This window comes from Pelophylax lessonae (genome assembly GCF_965119305.1).
Source record: "Pelophylax lessonae genome assembly, chromosome: 3".
NCBI lineage: Eukaryota > Metazoa > Chordata > Amphibia > Anura > Ranidae > Pelophylax > Pelophylax lessonae.
In genome coordinates this window covers 99,566,509-99,592,214 of record NC_138770.1, presented here as the reverse complement: position 1 = coordinate 99,592,214, position 25,706 = coordinate 99,566,509, and the positions used below count along the sequence as shown (strand labels likewise).

At 42.9% G+C, this 25,706-nt stretch overlaps 2 protein-coding genes and 1 pseudogene across 3 annotated transcripts; all 3 read left to right on the top strand.

Moving 5' to 3' along the window:
* Positions 1-5,907: 5,907 nt before the first annotated feature.
* LOC309550390 (E3 SUMO-protein ligase ZBED1-like) lies at positions 5,908-7,031 on the top strand (the record flags this gene model as incomplete). The annotated part of the gene is made up of 2 exons (XM_082250783.1): positions 5,908-6,365; positions 6,576-7,031. Exons 1-2 carry the CDS (start codon positions 5,919-5,921, stop codon positions 7,029-7,031), a joined length of 903 nt encoding a protein of 300 aa, XP_082106909.1. The 5' UTR covers positions 5,908-5,918.
* Positions 7,032-9,133: 2,102 nt separating this feature from the next.
* On the top strand, positions 9,134-10,995 carry LOC309551907 (annotated as a pseudogene). Its single transcript has 2 exons — positions 9,134-10,563; positions 10,962-10,995. The product of its transcript is annotated as an uncharacterized misc_RNA (transcript).
* Positions 10,996-12,700: 1,705 nt separating this feature from the next.
* LOC309550389 (uncharacterized protein) lies at positions 12,701-25,381 on the top strand (the record flags this gene model as incomplete). The annotated part of the gene is made up of 3 exons (XM_082250782.1): positions 12,701-13,051; positions 13,529-13,990; positions 25,271-25,381. 3 exons carry the CDS (start codon positions 12,701-12,703, stop codon positions 25,379-25,381), a joined length of 924 nt encoding a protein of 307 aa, XP_082106908.1.
* Between the last annotated feature and the right edge of the window lie 325 nt (positions 25,382-25,706).

Genomic DNA, 25,706 nt, shown 5'->3' with positions numbered 1-25,706 from the left:
GTGTGACCCCCTATAATCAAGGGGTCATATATTTCTGGTAAGAAGTACCTTGTAAGAGCACTGAGTGAAAGTGTGGAGGTGGAGGCTTTGCAATCACTCCTATCAAGTCTATGCTTCTATCAAAAAATTGTTGCTGCTAACCACTGGACATTTTTATTGATATTAAGCACTTTAAGACTCCTATATTTATAATTATATTTATTTGCACAAGCACACTTTATTGAGAACACCAATGTGTTGAGCGCAATATATTCACTATTTTCAATTTATAAATCACACCTCCCTACTTTCTGAAATAAGAACAAAGGACACCTTCCACAAAGCATGTTGGCAAATGACACACCCCTGCCACACCTTAGTTACGCAGATCATAAAGAAAAATGATGCAAAAAAAAAAAATATTGGTTAAATCTTCTAAAGCTTATTTCACTACTACTTTTTCTTTATACTTACTTTTTTTTAAAAAACAGTAAATAATCAATAGTTTAGAGGTAGAATGAAAGGTTCAGTATAGTACAACATTTTTGGTAGTCAAATAATGGATTATTTTAATAGAAGTCCATATATCAGACCAAAAAGAGGGACAATTTAAGGATGAAAGAGGGACAGAAGAATTTGGTTCTGAAAAACAGACAGTCCCTCCAACTGAGGGAGAGTTGGGAACTAGGTATAAATGTTTTTAACCACTTTACCACCGGAGGATTTTGCTGTCTTCCGTCCAGGCCACTTTTTGCCATTCGGCGCTGTGCGACTTTAACTGACAATTGCGCGGTCGTGCGAGGCCGTACCCAAACAAAATTTACGTCCTTTTTTTCCCACAAACAGAGCTTTCTTTTGGTGGTATTTGATCACCTGTGCGATTTTTACTTTTTGCGCTATAAACAAAAAAAGAGCGTTTATTTTGAAAAAATAACAATATTTTTCACATTTTTTTATATGAAATTTCCCCCCCAAAAAATGTAAAAATCAAATTTTTTTAAAATTTTTGGCCAATTTGTTTTATGCTACCTATGTTTAGTAAAAAAAATCGCAATAAGCGTATTTTGATTGGTTTGCGCAAAAGTTATTGCGTTTACTAACTAAGGGAAAGATTTCTGTCATTTTTGGTGTTTTTTTTTTAACGCGTAATGGCGGTGATCTGCGATTTTTTTTGCGGGACTGCGACATTGCGGCGGACAGATCGGACCCTTGACTGACATTTTTGACACTTTTGGGGGTACCAGTGACATTTCTACAGTAATCAGTGCTATATATATGCACTGTTACTGTAAAAATGACACTGGCAGGGAAGGGGTTAATTTTATTGGAGAGGGAGGGGTTAATGTATGCCTCGTGCTTACTGACGTGTGGGGGGGGAGGTGACTGTGTGAGAGAAGGACAGATCGGATGTCCAGCTATGCTGAACACTCCGATCTGTCAGTCCCTGTCACTATGGAGATCCGCCCGCTGTGTTTACACACAGCGGGCGGATCTCCAGACTCCATCCCCGACGATCGGGGCAGAGCAGCGGCAATCGCCACTGCTCCTCCCCTGGCCCGACTCCCGCTGTGAATGAACACAGCGGGAGCGAGCCTCCGGCGGCGCACTAGCGCCGCCCACAAGGGGCGGAGTCCAGCGACGTAGGTCTACGTCGCTGGACGGGATCGCGGCACTTTGCCGCAGTAGCCTCAATGTAAGCGGGGCTAAAGTGGTTAAACAAGATTCTCACAACATTCACACCGTAACTGGACCCAATTGAAAACATGTAGGAATCCTGGGCGAAAGTTGTGTCAAACTTTTATAAATAGACCCCTAAGACAAGAGTCCTTTTCAGGCAGCTGTATCATGTAAGCAGGGGGAGCAGACATTTGGTAGGATCTGACATTCCCAGAAGTGTCATATTTCTACAAGGCTTGAAATTAAAAAACAAAAAGGCTTGTTATTTATTCTTTAGCAGGTATTGTTATGTAAAGTAAAAATTAAAAAGAAAAAAATTCCTCACTGATTTAAAATACCTCTCTAGCCATTGCCATCTATTTAATTAATTGCATCTAATGTACCCAACTCCCATCCCCTCCAACCACTGCAATCTCCCTTACCCACTGTATCTACTAGGCCTGCGGAATATAATCGAAAGATCGATGCATCGCGATTCGACCCTTCGCGATTCTGCATCGATGCGGGTTGCCGGCATAATCGATTAGGAAATGACGTCATCAGCCGCGGCCACGCCCTATCGCGCAAGGGAGAAAAAGTCACAAGATCGCAGCTGATTGGTGGGTTAGTGGCGGGAGCTTAATAAAAAGGCTCCACCCCACCCATTCTGTCTCTTTGACCCGGGCCGAGGCGCAGCAAGAACATCCCCCGCGTGTATCGGCGTCCCACATGCGGCCTTGCAGCGAAGAAGCCAGCCAGCCAGCCAAGCCAGAAGCCAGTCCACACTCCACACACAGGAGCCCCAAGTGCGTCCCCATCGCAGCCAGCCAGCGCCGCCAGCCTCACCGTAGCCGACCGTCCCAGGCCCAGCCGCCACGCCACTGCCAGTGATGCCAGCCGCCCGCCACAGCAGCACAGCACCTGTCCTCCTCTGCAATGCAGTGCACAACAACCCACACAGTCACACAGCAGGTATGTAGTCCGAACAAATAATTGTATAATCATTCATGGGGGTCTCGAGTCTGTATCTCTGGGGGATGGCTGTGATGGGGGGGCCTGGGACAGGGGACGGTCGGTCGGGGCCCGGGGGTACTGTTCTGCTGTGGCAGTCTGGCAGCCAGGGGGGCTCTCTCTGAGTGTCAGTGGGGGCCTGGGGGTCTCTGTCAGTGTCAGCTGTGGGGGTCTGGGCAAGGGGGGGACTCACTCAGTGTTTGTCACTGCTGTGGGGGATTGGGGAAGGTGTGGGACATCCAGGTCTCTGTCAGTGTCAGCTGCAGTGCTGTATTTTGGCCGAGGCCAACAAGGCCCAGGCCTAGGGCGGCACTTTGCAGGGGGGCAGCAAAAAAGCCACCCCCCTCCACCTGAGACTCTATTGGCCACTGTTTGCTAGAACCGCCTCTCTCACCCCCCCCTCTCTCTCACCCCCTCTCTATCTCTCTCTCACCCCCTTCTCTCTCTCTCACCCCTCCTCTCTCTCTCCCCCTCTCTCTTTCTTTATCATCCCCCCTCTCTCTCTCTCGTCCTCCCTCTCTCGTCCCCCCTCTCTCTCTCATCCCCCCTCTCTCTCATCTCCACTCTCTCTCTCATCCCCCTCTCTCTCATCTCCCCTCTCTCTCGCTCTCTCTCTCTCTCTCTCTCTCTCTCTCTCTCATCCCCCCTCTCTCTTTCATCCCCCCTCTCTCTCTCTCATCCCCCCTCTCTCTCTTTTTGATTCCCCCCCTCTTTCTCTCTCTCTCATCCCCCCTCTCTCTCCCTCACCTGCCCCCTCTCTCTCTATCTCTCATCCCCCCTCTCTCTTTCTATCCTTCCCTCACCCACCCCCCTCTCACTCTCCCTCACCCCCCCTCTCGTGAGATCTCAGGGGTTCGTGCTGGGACTTGTAGTCCTTCAATTTTGGAGGGAGTCACATCTGTTAAAAAAGGAGTGGGGCAAATTTACATTAAGGGGGGGCGCCCGATTTTAGTCTTGCCTAGGGCAGCACAAAACCAAAATACACCACTGGTCAGCTGTGGGGGTCTGGGCAAGGGGGGGGGGACTCACTCAGTGTTTGTCAGTGCTGTGGGGGATTGGGGAAGGTGTGGGACAGTGGGACATCCAGGTCTCTGTCAGTGTCAGCTGTGGGGGTCTGGGCAAAGGGGGGACTCACTCTCAGTGTTTGTCAGTGCTGTGGGGGATTGGGGATTGGGGAAGGTGTGGGACAATGGAACATCCAGGTCTCTGTCAGTGTGTCAGGCTGTCAGCTCACCTGTGGGGGGTCTCTGTCAGTGTCACTGTCACTGTCACAGGCAGCTGTGGGGTAAGGAGGGGGGTCTCAGTGGCTCTGGCTCAGTGCATGCATAAGAGGGAGTCTGACAGACAGACAGAGAGACAGTCATATTTTATGAAAGATGTTGCTTGGTTGACTTGTTGCGGCTTAGTTTACAAGTGGTATTTTTTTTTTTTTTTTAAACACTGACAGTTTGGCAACTTACGTCATCCGTCTCCGTCACATACGTGGTAGTATGGTAATGGCAGAAGGAGAAAAAGATCGAGAGATAAAAAATGCACCTAGCTTTTTAACAGCAATCATCTGGGCACATTTCGGATTTTAGGAACACACAGGGAAGCGTGAGTTGGACACGACACGCGCCGTATGTAAAGCCTGTCACACAAAAATTAAATACCTAGGGAATACTACGAACTTGAGAAACCATGTTAGCCGTTTTCACTCTGAGTAAGTAACACCTGTCGCCACCAGCAGTGCCACCACTGCCAAGGAAAGACTGCTAGACCCAGATCAGCCAAGAATTGATGCCATACTGTCAACTTATCCGCCCAACTCAGAAAAAGGGAAGAAACTAACCAAAGCTGTGGCCAGACTTGTATAAAGTACTCGAAATTTCTACTTGAGTAAAAGTACAAGTGCTCGATCAAAAAGTGACTTGAGTAGAAGTGGAAGTGCTCACAGAAAAAGTTACTTAAGTAGAAGTACTAAAGTATTCAACATTTTTTTTACTTAAGTATTGCAAGTAGTTTTTTCAAAAAAATTGCTACTTAAGTACTAAAAGTAAAAAGTACCAGTAGTTTTGAAAAAAAATTTCTACTCAAGTACTGAAAGTAAAAGTACAAGTACTGTGTTATGTAGTTATTAAAGAAAGAAGTCAAAAGTTTGAACATCATATTGTTTTTTATTATTTCAAATGATTTATTCAAATGATTAACCTGTGTTTGTTAGTAGTTTCTTGATGCACTTTAAGCGCTGTAGCACCATTTATTTGTTTGTTTCATATTTTCTTTTTATTGGAAAGATTTGGTATAGCAGCTTTTATTATACACAGCCTTTATTTTCATATGCGCTGATTTACAAATGACATTATACACATTTTTTTGAGCTTTATGCAACCTGCCATCTACTGTTCTGGCAGTGGTAATTTTTTTAAAAGTAACGAGTAACTATGCAGCACAAAAAAAAAAATACTTGAGTAGAAGTATCGAAATCATCGAAAAAATGTAGTGAAGTAAAAGTAGAAGTAGGAGAAAAAAATTCTACTCTAGGAAAGTACAGATACCGCATTTTGGTACTTAAGTACAGTACTTAAGTAGTTCTACTTCGTTACTATACATCTCTGGCTGTGGCAGCTTTCATCGACAAGGACCTACGGCCTTACTCACTTTTGGACAACGCCGGGTTTCGCTACCTTTTGAAGACGCTAGAGCCACGTTATAAGATCCCATCATGCAGTCACTTTACAGAAAACGTTATACCTGCACTCTACCACGACACCAAAGCTCAGGTACTTGCGTCACTGAACCAAGCCAGTCGAGTCGCAATAACGTGTGATTCATGGGCTTCAGTCACAACGGAGTCCTATGTTACAATAACAGCACATTACGTTACTAAGGACTGGCAGGTCTTGTCACATGTGTTGCAAACAAGAGCCATTTATGAGTCTCACACAGGTGCTCATCTGGCAGAGCTACTGTCTCATGTCGTGGAAGAATGGCAGCTGTCTGATAAATCTGTAGTGCTTGTGACCGACAACGCGGCGAACATGATAGTTGCAGCTCAAGTTGGTAAATTTCCTCATGTTAAATGTTTTGCCCATACACTCAATCTTGCATGTCAGCGGGCACTGATAGGGGCCACGCCCTCCAGGGTTCTCGCCAGAGTGCGACGAATATCCACATTCTTCCATCGCAGCACTAGAGCAAGCCACTGTCTAAAAGAGAAACAGAAATGTCTGGGCCTGAAGAATCATAAGCTAATAACTGATGTGCCAACAAGATGGAACAGCGCATATGACATGGTCAAGAGGTTCTTAGAACAACAACCTGCAGTTTGTGCCACCTTGCTGTCTCCAGAAGTCAGAAAAGGAGAGTCTGATCTCTGTACTCTCAATGAAACAGATGTGTCAAATGCAGAGGACGCTGTGAGTGCATTAAAGCCAATGAAGGATGCAACCTTGCTGATGTCAGAAGAGCGCAACCCAACAGTGTCTCTCATTGCCCCTCTAAATGCACAACTGATCCAGAGCATGACAGACACCATGGGAGACACACCCATGACCCATGAGATCAAGAATGCCATCAAAACAGATCTCCTGAAGAGGTACAGCAGTGAGGCAGAGAAGAAGATCCTTCATACAGCCTCTGCACTGGATCCTCGCTTTAAAGGACTGCCTTTTATTCTCACAGAGGAGGAGAGATTGGAGATATACAGAGGAGTGACTGAGGAGGCTGCATCTTTGGAGGTAATTAGAATTTCATCATGTTTCCTCCCAGACAGCTAGAAGCTCAGCTACATTGTGTTGTGTAATAACATGCCCTGATTCACTGATGCGGTGTGGGAAGTGGAACTGTATGGTATGGATTACCGTGCAGTTTCCCACACCTCATCAATGAATCACACTCTTAGTCAGTTCAGCTCTTCTTATACTATTATCTTTTGTTCAAACACACAGATTACATCTAATAGAAGGACAAATGTGGATGAAGTGCCTAGGGAAAAAGCAACTGTGGAAGAAGAAACACCCATTGAGGACAGCCATTCTCCTCCCAAAAAAAAGGCCACAACATCGCTGCTCTTGACTTTGCTGGGGCAGTCTTTCACTGATGGTGCAATAGAACCTAAGACCCCCTATGCCAAGGCAGAAGACGAAATGGAAAAATATTGTAAAGCCTCACCTCTGCCTCTCACTGAGGACCCTTTAAAATGGTGGCGTGAGCATGAGGTCATATTTCCCCTCTTCTCTCAGCTGTCAAAGCAATACTTGTGTATCCCAGGTACAAGTGTATCTGCAGAGCGGGTTTTCTCTACTGCAGGAGATGTTATAACAGTGAAAAGAAGCAGTCTGAAGCCTGAGCATGTGGATCAGCTAGTGCTCTTACAGAAAAACCTACATGTTCCCAAATGCTAAGCACTGAAATAATTATTAATTCATGTTTTTAATGAATTAGTAATTACTAATTCAGTCTGCCGCCAGTCACCAGTCAGTCACACCACCAGTCTTGTTTTATAGCTTTATAGCACTGATGGCTTGTTTTTGAAGATTGTCCTGTCCAATGTGTCCATTTCCAATCCATAATCCGTTCCGTTGCTTCACACTAAAAGTGTCTAGGCAAGTAGGCAGGGGTTCATTTAACCCTCAACCAAATAAATAATATTAAAGTGTATTTTCTTCTAGACAACTGACTGACACCAAGCCAGCCACGGTGCAGCATTATAGGAAGGAAAATCATTGAGAGAAATAACTTGTACATTTGAAGCTTAACCTCGAGTCAATCTTATCTTATTGGATCACAAATAAATACACCAATTGTGGATTCTTGTGTAATATACTATATTTGTGAGTTTGTGAATGTGACCCCCATAGAATTTCCTCAAGGTTAAGTTTCAGTTTACAATTTATTCTCTCAAGGATTTTCCTTCCTCTAATGGTGGCTTGTTGGCTAGCTTGGCTTCAGTTACAGATGTAATCGACATGGTAGAGTGCTGCTCAGTGCAGTGCAGGTAAAGTTTTCTTTCTGTAACGTGACTGACTGACTGTCGTGACAACTCAAGAGCTTATAACGCAGCTCTAGCATTAACTCAACACACACACAGTGTGTGTGTTGAGTTGATGCTGAGGCTGCGTATAAGCTTTTGAGTTGTCACGAGTCACGACACACACACACTGTGTTTAGTTGACTGGCAATGGCAGGGGCAAACACAATCGCAGTGAACCTGGAACATTTTATATTTTTTACAGCTTTTCTGGCACTGGAGAGATGGAGAATGGCTTGTTTTCAAAATTGGTCCATTCACATAAGTGAATTGATATTTAAGCTTAAGCTTAAATTTGTATAACTCCCCTCTAGCAGCCATCAACTCACTTCACTTGAGTTGACTGGCAGTTGGAGGGGGAAACAAACATCATGGTGAACATGGAAGTTATGCAGCAGTGCACTATTGCCAGGTTCACCTTTGATATTTGCTACTAGTCAGGAAGTGCTCTGTTTTGTAGAGGACAGGTTATGGCAAACACCTGGAATTTATTGCAACTCATGTCTGTCTGCTGGTGTCTGTTGTACTCTGTAGCAAGTGTAGGGGGTTCCCTCAACCAAACAAATACTAAAGGTAAAAGGGTATCTAGACAACTGAAGGCAAGCCAGCCACGGTACAGGAAAGGACATCCTTGAAAGATTAAATCAATCATACTGTGCTGCAACGCAGCTTTAACTGTCTAGCAGTTGTTATTACATGTTATGTTATGCTATGTTATTGGTATCTTCCTTGCACCCCTGCTGTTTCTGGCTAGATGGTTTCTCCCATTCTCCATTTTCCTGCTGTAACTACCATTTTGTTTAGTTGTTATGAGGAGACTGCAGAGTGTGGAAGCTGTGTAACTTCATTGTAAATTTAACTATGGAAAAGCCTCTATGTTTATGTCTTTGCTAACTTGAAGCATAAAGAAGCATTGGAGAACACCTCTGGAGTCTTTATTCATTGAGTAAACTATCTGTTGAAGCCATCATTCAACCTGCTGCACACACTTACAGACTGGAGGTCTACAAGAGGGTCACAGGTACAATCGATGCTGAGACAGAACAGTAAATTTACAATTATCCATCACACAGTTATCTCTGCAGCTTCAGCAGTAAATTTCCAAGAAGTACTTGAAGTAAATTTACAGGAGTACACAGCTTCAGAGAGTAAATTTACATGAAGAATTCATCACAGGTATCTCTGCAGCTTAAGAAAAGTAAATTTCCAAGACTCTGCAGCTTCAGAACAGTAAGTACCACACTTGTCTGTGAGTCACCAGAAGCATTACTCTGCATATGAAACCAGCCACCTACTGAATGCTTCATTACTGTTACAGCCCTCTGAGGTGATCCAGTTTGAACTAGTTCCAGCAATAGCTAGCTATTGTATCAAATACCCAGCACCTCAGCCAGCCTGCTTAATAACAGAAGTCACTACTTACAGAGCTGAGCTCTGGCAGATTTCTAACAAGACACCAGAAATACAGTACTTATTATGTCTGACAGAGATCTCACAGAGTTACCTGCATTTAGTCAAGATAAAGCAGACTCCTTACTTCATTCTGCTCGTCCTGTCAGAGCCCCTCATCCATCCTTGAAGGCAAGGGAGGTTTATGAAGCAAGTAAGGAAGAAACATCTAGTAACTTGACTGCATTATGGTAAAAGACTTTAAGTTGTATAACAGCCACTAATGAAACTAGCAACAATTCTGAGCAATTGAACACTGCTCTCTCAAGGGTTAAGAAGGCATTTGAGAATTATAAAAGACTTTCTGAGAAGTACTATTCTCTATTGTCACATTCCAACATAGAGGAAGCTGCATTGGAATTAAAGGACTTTACTTCTACTGACCAGCAGAGGCATAGCACATATCTTGAAGCAAAGGCACAGATAGAAGGGAGATTGGCACAGATACATGAGACTACATCCTGTAACTCTGCTTCTTCCAGACACTCAGGAAAATCTTCTAGGTCTGCCCGCTCATATCATAAATCTTCTTCTAAGTCATTGCGGTCCTGCTCTATAAGGTCAATACTGAGCGACCAAATACTCAAAGCTCGCCAAAAGGTTGCAGTAGCCCAGGTTCAAGCCGCCTGCTCTGAAAAAGAAGCAGCCTTCAAGGCAGAAGCTAAATGCAAGGAAGCAAGAATACAAGCAGAAACAGAGGCTCAGCTAGAAATTCTTCAGAAGAACAGAGAAAAGGAAGTAGCTTTAGCAGAGTTATCTGTCTTGGAACAAGCCCTATTGGAAGAAGAAGGAGCAGCTTGTACCAGCTTAGCTGCTTGTCAAGACCCTGTTGAAAGGACCCTACAGTTTGTCCTAACTCAGAACCACGACAATACAGTCCCACCTACAGTTGGAGATTCTTCTCATAATCATCCAGCAAGTGGATCAGAAGGCAATGTGTCGCCAAAGCAAGCTGGTCAACTAGACGCACCTACTAACAGAGACCCTCCACAACTACCGCACGTCACAAAATCAAGTGAATCAACCTACGCAGCTCATGTGCCACCACAACCCTATGTGCATAGAGATTACAAGGGCACAGCAGAAGACTACAGAATGAACTCTATACCCCCTTTGATACAGCTCTCTTTGACTTCAAATGCTCAGAGACCTTCAGTCGACAGACCCTTACCTAAATTAAACCCATCTGCAACACCTTTCTCTCTACCTACCAGCCAACATCAGATACCAACCATGGTCCAAGACGGCGCACCATCAGTAGACCCTGTGGCTATAAAAACTGAAAGCACTGACATTGCAGAGTTCAGCAAGTATATGATTCGACGAGAGTTGATTACAACTGGACTGTCTGGATTTGATGACCTCCCAGAAAACTACAGGAGTTGGAGATCTACATTTAAGGCGGTAACCAAGAACTTGGACATTGAACCTCAAGCAGAACTTGACTTACTAATAAAGTGGTTGGGGCGTCAATCTTCAGAACAAGTAAAGAGACTTAAATCTGTCTACATTTATAACTTTAAAGCAGGCCTTGATGCTGCCTGGGAACGTCTAGAACAAGACTATGGGAGCCCCGAAGTCATTGAATCTGCCTTATTCCAGAGACTAAACGACTTTCCTAAAATCTCCGTTAAGGACAATCATAAGCTTAGAGAGTTAGGTGACCTCCTTCATGAACTTGAAATTGCTAAGTTAGATCCTAGTTTACCAGGTCTTAGCTATTTAGACACTGCTCAGGGCGTAAATCCTATTGTAGCAAAGTTGCCTAGTCATCTTCAGGGAAAGAGGACTAGTGTAGGATCAAAGTATAAGTATGAGCATTGTGTTTCCTTCCCTCCCTTTTCTTATTTTTCAGAGTTCGTGCGGAAGGTTGCAAGATCCAAGAATGACCCAAGCTTCTTCTATCCAGATACAACCACCATTCCTTTAAGTACTTCAAGGGGTATTGCCACCAACAGTAAATTCAAGGATTTAAGGCATCCTATTGCCGTGAGGAAGACTGCAATAGCATCCAACGTCTTAGCTACAGACATTAAAGCCAGCAATCTTAATCAACAGTGTCCTATTCATAATGCGCCACACTCTCTCTCCAAATGTCGTGCATTTAAGGACAAGCCTATTGAAGAACGCAAGTCATTTCTCAAAGAGCATAATATCTGTTTTAAGTGTTGTGCATCCTCCGATCATTTAGCTAGAGACTGTAAGATCGCCATCAGATGTTCTCTCTGCAACAGTGCCAAACATGTGGACGCTCTTCATTCAGACCTGTTCAAAAGGAAACCTTCACCCGGCAGCAACCCCAAGACTACATCAGATGATGGCGGGGAGAGAACTGAGCAATATGCCGACCCCGTAACCACAAGGTGTACAGAGGTATGTGGAGAAGGGCTTCATAGCAAGTCTTGTAGCAAGATATGTCTTGTAAGAGTGTTTCCTGAAGGATGTCCACAAAAATCCATAAAAATGTACGCCATACTCGATGATCAGAGCAATCGCTCATTGGCCAGTACAGAATTCTTTGACCTATTCAACATTCAAGGAGAGGCCTGGTCCTATACCTTGCAGACATGTGCAGGAAAGGTCAATACTTCTGGAAGAAGAGCCCATGGCTTCATAGTCGCATCAGAATATGAGGACACAGAGTTTTCTCTTCCAACGCTAATCGAATGTGATCAGCTACCGAACAACAGAGAAGAAATCCCCACACCAGAGGTTGCACATCATCACCCTCATTTGAGCCACATTGCTAACTACATTCCACCACTTAACAAGGATGTTAAGATTTTGATTCTACTAGGGAGAGACATTCCTAGAGTTCATAAAATAAGAGAGTTATGTAACGGTCCAGATGATGCTCCTCAGGCCCAGAAACTTGATCTTGGATGGGTGATAATAGGAGAAGTCTGTTTAGACCAATCTCACAAGCTCTTGGATGTAGCTTCCTACAAAACTAATGTTACCTATCGATTGATGAAATGTCCATTGCACTACTATGTGAAGGAAAGACTTGATTTCAAAAACGAAGTTCCATATCAAGCACTCCAAAGCATTAACTGCAAGCTCACTTCTCAAAAGGACTTTGGTGATTCAGTGTACCAAACTACTCGTGATGACAACAAGATTGCCCCTTCAGTCGAAGACAAGGAGTTCATCAAGATTATGGATGAAGAGTTCTTCAAGGACAATTCCAACAGTTGGGTAGCTCCATTACCCTTCCGAGTACCAAGGCTTACTCTCCCTAACAATCGAGAACAAGCTTTAACCAGATTTGCTGCACTTAAGAAAACTCTCCGTAACAAACCTGAGATGCAAGAGCACTTTCTAGCATTCATGCAGAAAATTTTAGATAACCATCATGCTGAGCCAGCACCAGACCTTAAGAAAGGTGAAGAATGCTGGTACCTTCCGTCCTTTGGAGTCTACCATCCTCGTAAACCGGGGCAAATCAGAATAGTCTTTGACTCAAGCGCTCAGTTCCAGAGAACCTCTTTAAATAACGTTCTTCTAACTGGTCCAAATCTAACGAACAACCTTATAGGAGTATTGATGCGGTTCAGGAAGGAACCAATTGCCGTGACAGCTGACGTGCAACAGATGTTCCACTGTTTCATAGTCAAAGAGGAACACAGAAATTATCTCAGGTTCTTGTGGCACCGCAACAATGACATTAATGATCAGGTAATAGATTATCGCATGAGAGTCCATGTCTTTGGAAATAGTCCATCTCCTGCCGTGGCGACTTATGGACTGAGAAAAACAGCGCAGGAAGGTGAAAAGGAATTCGGATCTGACACCAGGCAATTCGTTGAGAGAGATTTTTATGTAGACGATGGCCTGAAATCCTTCTCAACACCTGAAGAAGCCGTCAATTTGATAAAAAGGACCCAAAAGCTCCTGTTGACTGCTAATTTGAGGCTTCATAAGATCGCATCTAATAGCAGCGAAGTAATGAGGGCTTTCAATACAGAAGATCACGCTAAGGATTTGAAGAATTTGGACTTGGGAGTAGATTCCCTGCCCATGCAAAGAAGTCTCGGTCTTCTCTGGAATGTAACTTCAGACACATTCACCTTTCAGGTCTCTGACGCTAAGAAGCCATTCACCAGACGTGCAGTCTTGTCAACTGTCAACAGCCTTTACGATCCCCTAGGCTTTGTGACTCCAGTTACCGTCCAAGGGAGATCCATACTTCGTCAGCTTACTGAGAGAGTGACAGATTGGGATGCCCCTCTGCCAGTAGACCTACTGCCTAAATGGGAGAACTGGAAAAACTCCTTGAAGGTACTGGAAGAACTTAATATCCCACGCTGCTATTCACCCACTTCAGTTTCAAGAAGTCTGAGGAAAGAGATTCACATCTTTTGTGATGCATCTACCGAAGCCATAGCGGCTGTGGCTTATCTCAAGATCATAGATCCGTCCGGGAGACCCCATGTTGGGTTTCTACTAGGAAGAGCCAAGTTAGCTCCAAAACCTGCTCACACTATTCCAAGATTAGAATTGTGTGGTGCGACCCTAGCTGTTGAAGTCGCAGAATTCCTGCAAAATGAAATGGATATTGAAATCGATCAGATTAAGTACTACACTGACAGCAAGGTAGTGCTTGGTTATATATGCAACAATGTGAGAAGGTTCTATGTGTATGTGGCCAACAGAGTAGAACGAATAAGGAAAAACAGTAGACCTGAACAATGGAACTATGTCCCGACTGGTTTGAATCCCGCAGACATTGCTACTAGGTCAGTGCCAGCAGTTGTCCTCACACAAACCATCTGGTTTTCAGGACCCAAGTTTTTAATGGACCAGTCTTCTACAAACTCAGAAGAAGATATCGATTTCCATCTGAAGGATCCAGATACTGATCCGGAAATCCGGCCTGAAGTTGTAGCATTGAGTTCCAACATCTGCTCAAGAAGAAATTTGGAGGATGAAGAGGACTCCACAGATATGGGGGATGGAGCTGATAAATGGATGCAGGCCAAGACTCTGGTTAAGCCTCCGAACCAGCTGGAACTCAGCGAGGCTGAACTTAAGGAGGAATTCACTCGTATCCTGACTGCAAACAACCCTCATGCCCCCCAGAACATTGTGAGGTACAGTTTTAAGGAACTGGCCTACAAACCCATTAGCATCGTGGACCAGCTGGCCGTACACTTCTCCCTGGATGGAAACATGTTACACGAAGACTCTGATAAAGCGCGGCGACAGATGGCAAAGTTGGGAGTCATTGAAGAAACTCAGACCAACGACTCCACAGAGCCGGGAGACAAAGATACAGATGGGAAGTCTGATGCTCAGGCTAGTGAAGAATGGACAGAAGGTGAGGAAATACCATCCAGGAACAAGAAGGAGAGAAAACTGACCAACCAGTTCAATTATAGCGAGAGAGCGTCCCAGAGCATTAACAAACCCCTGCGGGAGCGAGCTTCTCAGACAGAGCCACCTCCAAGGGCCACCTTCTCCGCCACTGCAAACCTGTGGAAATTCAACCCACCACACGCTTCACACAGGGGCGGAGCATGGGAACGTATGATTGGGATGGCAAGGCGCATACTGGATTCTATGTTGCTTGATGTGAGTTCTTCACATCTTACCCATGAAGTACTTACTACATTCCTTGCTGAGGTCGCAGCAATAATCAACTCAAGACCGCTGACAGCTGTATCCACAGACCCAGAATGTCCAACTGTTTTAACTCCAGCTGCATTATTGAGCCGGAAAATTGGACAGATCCCAGCGCCAAAGAGCATCTTTGATGAAAAGGACATATATAAACGTCAATGGAGATACGCTCAATACCTTGCAGATTGTTTCTGGGACAGATGGAGGAGGGAATACCTCACACTTCTTCAAGGACATAAAAAGTGGCATACCCAGAAGCCTAACTTAAAGGAAGGAGACCTGGTTCTTCTAAAAGAAAAGCAAACCAATCGGATCCAGTGGCCAGTTGGAGTTATTTCAAAGGCCTTTGCTAGTGATGATGGAAAGGTCCGAAGTGTGGAAGTCAGGATTGTAAAGGACGGGAGCCCAAAAACCTTCCTGAGACCAGTCACTGAGACAGTCCTAATTATGCCTGCTTCCAAAAATTCTGATTCAGTGTTATGTGAAGGAGTCACTTAGATCTCTAGCATAGTTAGCTTAGAGGAGAGGGCTATATAGCATTCTACTGTATGCAATGTTAATTGTATGTTTATGGAAAATAATTGTGTAGTGGTATCTCACGATACCAGGCGGGAAGTGTGCTGCCACGCAGCTTTAACTGTCTAGCAGTTGTTATTACATGTTATGTTATGCTATGTTATTGGTATCTTCCTTGCACCCCTGCTGTTTCTGGCTAGATGGTTTCTCCCATTCTCCATTTTCCTGCTGTAACTACCATTTTGTTTAGTTGTTATGAGGAGACTGCAGAGTGTGGAAGCTGTGTAACTTCATTGTAAATTTAACTATGGAAAAGCCTCTATGTTTATGTCTTTGCTAACTTGAAGCATAAAGAAGCATTGGAGAACACCTCTGGAGTCTTTATTCATTGAGTAAACTATCTGTTGAAGCCATCATTCAACCTGCTGCACACACTTACAGACTGGAGGTCTACAAGAGGGTCACAGGTACAATCGATGCTGAGACAGAACACATACATTGAAGCGTAAAACCTTGATTAAATCTTTACTGGATCACAAATACACACAAACCTGACCTAACCTATGCCTTGAGTTGTACCAGTGTGCCAATGCCAAATCTTTCTTCAGTTCTCATGATTCTGATGCAGACTGTTGTGTGTTTTTTTGTGATCCCATGAAGATTTACTCAAGGGTTAAGCTTCAGTTGATGATTTACTCTGTCAAGGGTTTTCCTTCCTCTAATGGTGGCTTGGCTTGGCTTCAGTTGGGTTTAATCGTGGTAGAGACAGAGACTGTCTGCAGGACAGGTAACGTTTTCTGTAAAGTAAGTGACATAAAAGTGACATAAGTGAATTGATAAGCTTAAAGCTTATATTTGTAACTCCCCTCTAGCAGCCATCAACTCACTTGAGTTGACTGGCAGTTGCAGAGGGAAACAAACATCACGGTGAACATGGAAGTTATGCAGCAGTGCACTATTGCCAGGTTCACCCTTGATGTTTGCTACTAGTCAGGAAGTGCTCTGTTTTGTAGAGGACAGGTTATGGCACACCTGGAATTTATTCCAATGCATATATTCACATAAAAGGATTTATATATATATATGTTTTGTGGGAATTTATGATGACCATTTTCACAAGAATATTAGCTTGGCTGGCTGGCTGGCTTCTTCTATCTTGGCTTGCCTTTAAAGTACAACTATAGGCAAAACTTTATCCAAAATCAAAAAAGTTTTGCCTTTAGTTGTACTTTAAATGGTGGTAGACCTGGCTTATATTAATATTTTCTTTTATGAAGCAGTAAACTGCACTACTACAGTTTTTTACTAATTTTACTGTTACTTCTAGTAAAATAATAGTGTTGTTGTCTGTCTCTGCTATGCTATTTGCATTTTCAGACCTTCCTATATGTTTGCAGTGCAAGTGCACTAAAGTATGCGGGGCTTGCAGGCCATGACAGGGTCCAGGAAAGTGTCCTTTTAAGCAAATGAAAATAAAAAGGATTATTTTATTTGTGACTGCTTGATTGTTTGTTTTTTTTGATAAAGTTTTGAAAACCATTGGCCAGTGGGCTGGGCATGGGCATTGGGCAGTAATCGTGATGCATCGTGATGCATCGTGATGCATCGCGGAATCGAATCGTATCGAATCGCGACCCTAATAATCGTAATCGCATCGAATCGTGAGGTAAGTGAAGATGCGCAGCCCTAGTATCTACTGTACCCAACTGCCATCACCTTTATCCACAGCCATTTCCCATTCCCATTATACAGTCAGGTCCATAAATATTGGGACGTCAACACAATTCTAATCTTTTTGGCTCTATACACCACCACAATGGATTTGAAATGAAACAAATAAGATGTACTTTAACTGCAGACTTCTAGCTTTAATTTGAGGGTATTTACATCCAAATCAGGTGAACGTTGTAGGAATTACAACAGTTTGTATGCGTGCCTCCCACTTTTTAAGGGGCCAAAAGTAATGGCACAGATTAACAATCATAAATCAAACTTTCACTTTTTAATACTTGGTTGCAAATCCTTTGCAGTTAATTACAGCCTGAAGTCTGGAACACATAGACATCACAAGACGCTGGGTTTCATCCCTGATGATTCTCTGCCAGGCCTCTACTGAAACTGTCTTCAGTTCCTGCTTGTTCTTGGGGCATTTTCCCTTCAGTTTTGTCTTCAGCAAGGGAAATGCATGCTCAATCGGATTCAGGTCAGGTGATTGACTTGGCCATTGCATAACATTCTACTTCTTTCCCTTAAAAAACTCTTTGGTTGCTTTCATAGTATGCTGCGGGTCATTGTCCATCTGCATTGTGAAGCGCCATCCAATGAGTTCTGAAGCATTTGGCTGAATATGAGCATATAATATTGCCCGAAACACTTCAGAATTCATCCTGCTGCTTTTCTCAGCAGTCACTTATTATTTATCATCAATAAATACAAGAGAACCAGTTCCATTGGCAGCCATACCTGCCAACCCCATGACACTACCACCACCATGCTTCACTCATGAGGTGGTATGCTTTGGATCCATACTCTTCTCTTCCCATCACTCTGGTACAAGTTGATCTTGGTCTCATCTGTCCATATGATGTTGTTCCAGAACTGTGAAGGCTTTTTTAGATGTTGTTTGGCAAACTCTAATCTGGCCTTCCTGTTTTTGAGGCTCACTAATGGTTTACATCTTGTGGCGAACCCTCTGTATTCATTCTTGTGAAGTCTTCTCTTGATTGTTGACTTTGACACACATACACCTACCTCCTGGAGAGTGTTCTTGATCTGGCCAACTGTTGTGAAAGGTGTTTTCTTCACCAGGGAAAGAATTCTTCGGTCATCCACCACAGTTGTTTTCCGTGGTCTTCCGGTTCTTTTGGTGTTGCTGAGCTCACCGGTGCGTTCTTTCTTTTTAAGGATGTTCCAAACAGTTTATTTGGCCACACCTAATGTTTTTGTTATCTCTCTGATGGGTTTGTTTTGTTTTTTCAGCCTAATGATGGCTTGCTTCACTGATAGTGACAGCTCTTTGGATCTCATATTGAGAATTGACAGCAACAGATTCCAAATGCAAATAGCACACTTGAAATGAACTGTGGACCTTTTATCTGCTCTTGTAAATTGGAAAATGAGGGAATAACACACACGGCCATGGAACAGCTGAGCAGCCAATTGTCCCATTACTTTTGGTCCCTTAAAACATGGGAGGCACATACATAAACTGTTGTAATTCCTACATCTTTCATCTGATTTGGATGTAAATACCCTCAAATTAAAGCTGAAAGTCTGCAGTTAAAGCACATCTTGCTTGTTTCATTTCAAATCCATTATAGAGCCAAAAAAGATTAGAATTGTGTAGATATCCCAATATTTATGGACCTGACTGTATCTAGTGTACCTAACTCCAATCCCTTCCAACCACTGTCAACTCCCTTACTTGTTGTATGTAGTGTATCCAACTCCATCACCTACAACCACTGCCATTCCTGTACCCCATTGTATCTAGTTTATCCAACTTCCATCAACTCCAACTACTTCCATCTCCCTTATTCCGTGTACTTAGCGTATCCAACTCCAGCAACTGCCATGTCCTTTCCCCATATTATCTAGGTTACCCAACTCCCATTAACTCCAACCACTGCCACCTCCCTTATTCCTTGTACTTAGTGTACTCAACTTCCATCACCTCCTACCATTGCCATTTCCCTTATCCATTGTATCTAGTGTATTTAGCTCATATCAACTCCTGCCATCTCCCTTACCTATTTCCTTTCGTTTATCCAACTGTCACTTCTCTCAACCACTGCAAGTTCCCTTTCCCATTGTATACAGTGTACCTAACTCCCACCCCCCTCAACCACTGCCATCTGTCTTTCCATTGTATTTAGTGTACCCAACTCCCTTCATTTACAACCACTATATCCCTTACCCACTGTATCTAGTGTACCTTACTCTGATCCCATAAGTTCCAACCAATGCTATCCCTCTTACCAAATGACTCTAGTGTTCCCAACGCTATTAGCCCCAACCAGTGCTATCTCCCTTACATATTGTATCTATTGTTCCCAAACTATCACCTCCAACCACTGTCAGTCCTTTGCCCACTGTATCTAGTGTACCCCTCATTATATGTTATTTAATATGTATTCGTTTTCTAAAAAAGGGGCACATGGTTTAAAGCAATTATTCAGTACTTTCTGTATCACTGTCTTAGAACCCATACACAGACTAAAGATTTGACTGTGAGGGAAACTGTGGTCCATGCTACTTTTCTTTTTGGGGGGGGGGGGGGTATGATTGGACTTTTAAATCTAAAGAGACCAGCAAAACTTAAGTAGGTAATACTGGCACTTAGAGTTATATGGATATCAAAGCTAGACCAGTCGACAACCTGGGACTTTTACTTTAGATCATCTGAGAGACATAAGAGAGGCATACTGAAAATTGAGAATTTATATAGAAAAACAAAACACGAGGAGGGCATGCTGGGGCTTATTGTTCTATGGCTATAAGTGGGAGACCAGTTGGACATGTTGTTTCCTTTAATATATATCTAGGAGACCTGAGGTGGGCATGCTGGTATTGTTCATTCAATGACTATAGATTATAACCCAGTAAGATATGTTGTGGCCTTTACTCAAGAGCTAAGCGATATAAGATGGGCATGCTGAAAAGTGGAACTTTCACAGCACCAGTCAGTACTTAACATTGAGATCTCCAGCATCCTAAGAAATATTATCATTGTCTCCATGTGAGCTTCTATCAGTAGAGTATGTCCTGTGTCTTCTCTGACTGATAGATAAGAGAAATTGCTATCATTGTCCATGTATGAGGTCAAAAGGAGTAGTTTCCTCTGTATGTCTTGACTAATTAACCCTCTACTAAGAGATTCAGATTTCATATAAATTGGCAATGGCTATACAGACTGTACTGTATATGGTGCTGCTTCCTGAGGTGTGGTGCTTTCTGTGGGGACGGCTGTCCCCACCTTTGTGGCTCCAGATTGGAGGGGAGTTTGGGCTTCTAGACTCCTGATTGGGGGAGAGTGTGTGTTTCCCCTTTCACTATGCTGCTGATGAAGCAGATTAGTATATCCAAAAAACACATTGAGCTATACTACAATCATCTGCACCCAGAACTGCAAAAGCCGTGAACAGTAAGTATGGAAAGGCTTATAGAATAGAATAGAATATGTACAGTATCTCACAAAAGTGAGTACACCCCTCAGAAGGGAGGGGATCATGATCTGCTTCAGTATGTCACAGTACATGGCACAGTACATGGTTCCCTCAATTAACTGTAGCTCCCCAGTGCTGGCAGCACTCATGCAGCCCCAGACCATGACACTCCCACCACCATGCTTGACTGTAGGCAAGACACACTTGTCTTTGTACTCCTTATCTGGTTGCTGCCACACATGCTTTACACCATCTGAACAAAATAAGTTTATCTTGGTCTCATCAGACCACAGAACATGGTTCCAGTAATCCATGTCCTTAGTCTGCTTGTCTTCAACAAACTGTTTACAGGCTTTCTTGTGCATCATCTTAAGAAGAGGCTTCCTTCTGGGACGACAGCCATGCAGATCAGTTTGATGCAGTGTGCAGCGTATGGTCTGAGCACTGACAGGCTGACCCCCCACCCCTTCAACCTCTGCAGCAATGCTGGCAGCATTTATATGTCTATTTCCCAAAGACAATCTCTGAATATGATACTGAGCACGTGCACTCAACTTCTTTGGTCAACCATGGTGAGGCGTGTTCTGTGTGGAACCTGTTCTGGCAAACCACTGTATGGTCTTGGCCACCGTGGTGCAGCTCAGTTTCAGGGTCTTGGCAATCTTCTTATAGCCTAGACCATCTTTATGTAGAGCAACGGTTCTTTTTTTTCAGATCCTCAGAGAGTTCTTTGCCATGAGGTGCCATGTTGAACTTCCAGTGACCAGTATGAGAGAGTGAGAGCGATAATATCAAATTTAACACACCTGCTCCCCGTTCACACCTGAGACCTTGTAACACTAATGAGTCACATGACACCGGGGAGGTATAATGGCTATTTGGGCCCAATTTGGACATGTTCACTTAGGGGTGTACTCACTTTTGTTGCCAGCGGTTTAGACATTATTGGCTGTGTGTTGAGTTATTTTGAGGGGACAGCAAATTTACACTGTTATACAAGCTGTACACTCACTACTTTACATTGTAGCAAAGTGTAATTTCTTCAGTGTTGTCACATGAAAAGATATAATAAAATATTTACAAAAATGTAAGGGGTGTACTCACTTTTGTGAGATGCTGTATATACAGTATTTTAAAGATAAAATGTGTTTTATAAAGTTCCTTATTCCTCCACATATTCTTTTTGTTAATCTACAAAGACAAACTAGCAACCAGGAAGGCATGGTGGATTCAAAAGATTGACTAGTGGGACACATAGTTGAATGGATATGAGAGAAAGACCAGTGGGACATGTTGGAACTTGTAGTTCTATGGATATGAGATAGAGACCCGTGGGACATGTTGATATTTGTAGTTCTACTGATTGAGGAGAAAGACCAGTGGGATATGCTAGGACTTGCAAATCTGGAGAGACAAGTGAGACAATAGTGGGGTACGTTCATAATATTATCGAAATAAGAAAGATACTAGTGGGACTTGCAAGGACTTGTAATTCTATGGCTATAAGAGAAAAAGCAGTGGGAAAGGTTCATACCTTTAGTTCTATTGATATAAGAGAGGGACCAACTGGACATGTTGGGACTTGAAGATCTATGGAAATAGGAGAGAAACCAATGGGATATGTTGGGACTTGTAGTTTTGTGGCCATTAGAGAAAGACCAATTGAACATGTTGATACTTATAGTTCTATGTCTATAAGAAAAGGACCAGTGGGAAATGTCAATCATACTTCTATTGAAATAAGAGAGGAACCAGTGGGACATGTTGGGACTTGTAGTTCTGTGGCTATAAAATAAAGACTCGTGGGACATGTTGGTACTTGTAGTTCTATGGATAACAGAAACAAAACAGTGGAACCTGCTTGTATTTGTGGTTCTATGGACATAAGAGAAAGACCAGTGGGACCTGTTGGTACTTGCAGTTATATGGATAAAATTCATGCATGCCATGAGCATTCCATGCAAGAAACAGACAATCTACAGGACCCCTTGTGAAAAAATAAACATAACAAATAGTATTAACAATACAAACCTTTCATTATGGGACCCAGAAAGATACACTCCAAGGCAGGCTCTCTGGGCTAATTAAGACTGGAGATTTCAATACCCACGCAATGGATCACATATATGGGCTATAAATATTAATGTTGTTCTCTCAAAGAAGCAGTATCAGGTATGGTGCTTGTGCTGGCTATCCCTCCTTATATTACTTTCCATTACATTATGAGTATACAAGGTTCTTGCTTTTATATATAATTTATATACAATCTTTATGCATATGTTGTATGAATATAAGCTTGGCCCCTACCTCCTAATTACTTGGTGGTTGGAGACATTGCTGCTGAATGTGTGTATACAGTATGTGCATTGAGAGTGTCTATGGGTCATTCACTACTTTGGCTCTGATGAACAGGGTTTGCCCTTGAAACGCGTCAGCCATCTTCCTACAGTACCAGTAGACTACAGTAGACCTGAATGTGATTGGTCTCACTTGCTATAACATGCGTTTATACAATATGAGTTCGTGAGTACTTTTATTGTTGTTTTTATTTTTCAAATTACATTTTATAGATGTAATGTGCTAGGTCGGTGCACCCTTCTCTTTGTATTGTTTTACAGTCCATAAGGATACCCATTGTCCAGAGGGTGCAGCAAGACCACTGGCGCTGAGAAGGAATTCTTACACTGTGCTCCTCTTGGTTAACCATTTTGAGTGCAGGAGAATGGCCTTTGAATGTAAGACCGGTGGGACCTGTTGGTACTTGCAATTTTATGGATATAAGTGAAAGGCCAGAGGGACCTGTTGGTACTTGTGGTTCTATGGAGATGAAAAAAAGACCAGTGGGACCTGTTGGTACTTGTGGTTCTATGGATATAAAAAGAAAGACCAGTGGGACCTGTTGGTACTTGCAATTCTATGGATATAAGAGAAAGGCCAGTGGGACCTGTTGGTACTTGTGGTTCTATGGATATAAAAAGAAAGACCAGTGGGACCTGTTGGTACTTGTGGTTCTATGGATATAAAAAGAAAGACCAGTGGGACCTGTTGGTACTTGCAATTCTATGGATATAAGAGAAAGGCCAGTGGGACCTGTTGGTATTTGTGGTTCTATTGCTATAAAGAAAGACCAGTGGAACCTGTTGGTACTTGTGGTTCTGTGGATATAAAAAGAAAGACCAGTGGGACCTGTTGGTACTTGCAATTCTATGGATATAAGAGAAAGGCCAGTGGGACCTGTTGGTATTTGTGGTTCTATTGCTATAAAGAAATACCAGTGGAACCTGTTGGTACTTGTGGTTCTGTGGATATAAAAAGAAAGACCAGTGGGACCTGTTGGTACTTGCAATTCTATGGATATAAGAGAAAGGCCAGTGGGACCTGTTGGTACTTGTGGTTCTATTGATATAAAAAGAAAGGCCAGTGGGACCTGTTGGTACTTGTGGTTCTATTGATATAAAAAGAAAGACCAGTGGGACCTGTTGGTACTTGCAATTCTATGGATATAAGAGAAAGGCCAGTGGGACCTGTTGGTACTTGTGGTTCTATTGCTATAAAGAAAAATCCAGTGGAACCTGTTGGTACTTGTGGTTCTGTGGATATAAAAAACTGACCAGTGGGACCTGTTGGTACTTGCAATTCTATGGATATAAAAGAAAGGCCAGTGGGACCTGTTGGTACGTGTGGATCTATGGAAATAAGAGTAAGACCAGTGGGGCATGCTGGGACTTTTTAGATCTATGGATATAAGAGAAAGACCAGTTGGACATGTTGATACGTATAGTTCTATAGATAAACTGTAATAAAGTAAGAGAGAGACCAATGGGACATGTTGGGATTTACAAATCTGAAGAGACCAGCAAGACAATACTAGGACAATACCATCCGAGGATTCATGACTGGCCATTAAGAGCCGAGGAGGTCTTGGAGTGAATACAAAAGTGCCTGATTTCCACTGTGTATTTGGTGAGTGTCCATTGCTACGGGGTGCACTGGAGGTGTGGTGAAGGATTTTTTAGTCCATTCCTATCTATCCAAGCACTGGGAGTACCATTGGCTGTCAAGTCGTATAGATTTGAATATTTTGGACTCATTTTGGGTTAGACTCACCTAGCAATATAGCAGTATATGGACAATAATTCACTTCTTTCTTTCTCATGCCAATTTATTGCTGACATTAGGCAATTAATGTTTGATATGTGAAAGCATATTCAGCCCTGCTGAGTGTGATTGATGCTGGAATTTGTGGGACGCTACAGTGTTTATTACATTTTTTTTTTTTATTTTGATACTTTTACAGTAGCTGCTATTAGCGATTAATTTTATGTATTTTAAGCACTTTATAATTGACCTTTAGCGCTGGGTGAGTGATTGTCGATCCTTTGGTCAGCAACCACTTTTTTAAAAATACTAGGACATGTTGGGACTTTTAGTTCTATGAATATAAGAGAGATACTGGCGGGACATGCTGGGAACTCTTCTTGCCATTTCACAATTCTAATTGTAGAAAAAAAATGTATCCAGACATGAAGCTGGAACAATCCAACAAAACTGAACACTTGACTGGTGTTTAAACAGCCCTGTTTGTTTCCCATCCAGTAAATAGTCTGGACATTTTGGAACAGAGGAGTCTGTCTGATGGTGAGAAAGTGAAAGAGCAGAATCTGCAGAACACCAATTTCTGTCACAATCCATATACAGTCATACGTTTAAATCAATTACCTTTAAGCTTTTCTTAAAATAACATTCCGGCGAGCATATGCGAACCATCTGCTGCTGTGCATTCTGGCACTTTGTAGAAATCCTTCATGCGCTATTTCCAATTGTTCCAGATTAAACCTGGGCTCTATTCTCTGCTTTCAAGCAACCACCTGCCTTTCCCATGGAGGCCTTGGAGTCGGTTCAGACCCAGCAGGTGGTGAAAAACACGAGCGTGACGGACCATCGGCCGAGCAAAACTCACACGCTGCTGTGAAGTGTTCCGAGCAAATGTACAAAATACTCTTGATGGAGAGGTTCTTTACACATGGTGTTGTATTAACTGTTTATTAAAGCATATCAAATAGTTTAAAGTGACTCTGCAAGGGAAATCTTCATTCTCTCACGGAGCCCCAGGCATTGCTGCTATTGATATTTCTAGGTGTGTAGGTAAGGCCTAGATTTAGGCCCCATTCACACCTGTGCATTTTAGATGTGTTTTAGGTGTGGTACATTAAATTAAAAGCCCTGCATGCTGCATCTTTGATGATTTTCATCAGATGCACATTTTAAAGAGTTCAAAGGTAATGCTCCTAAAATTC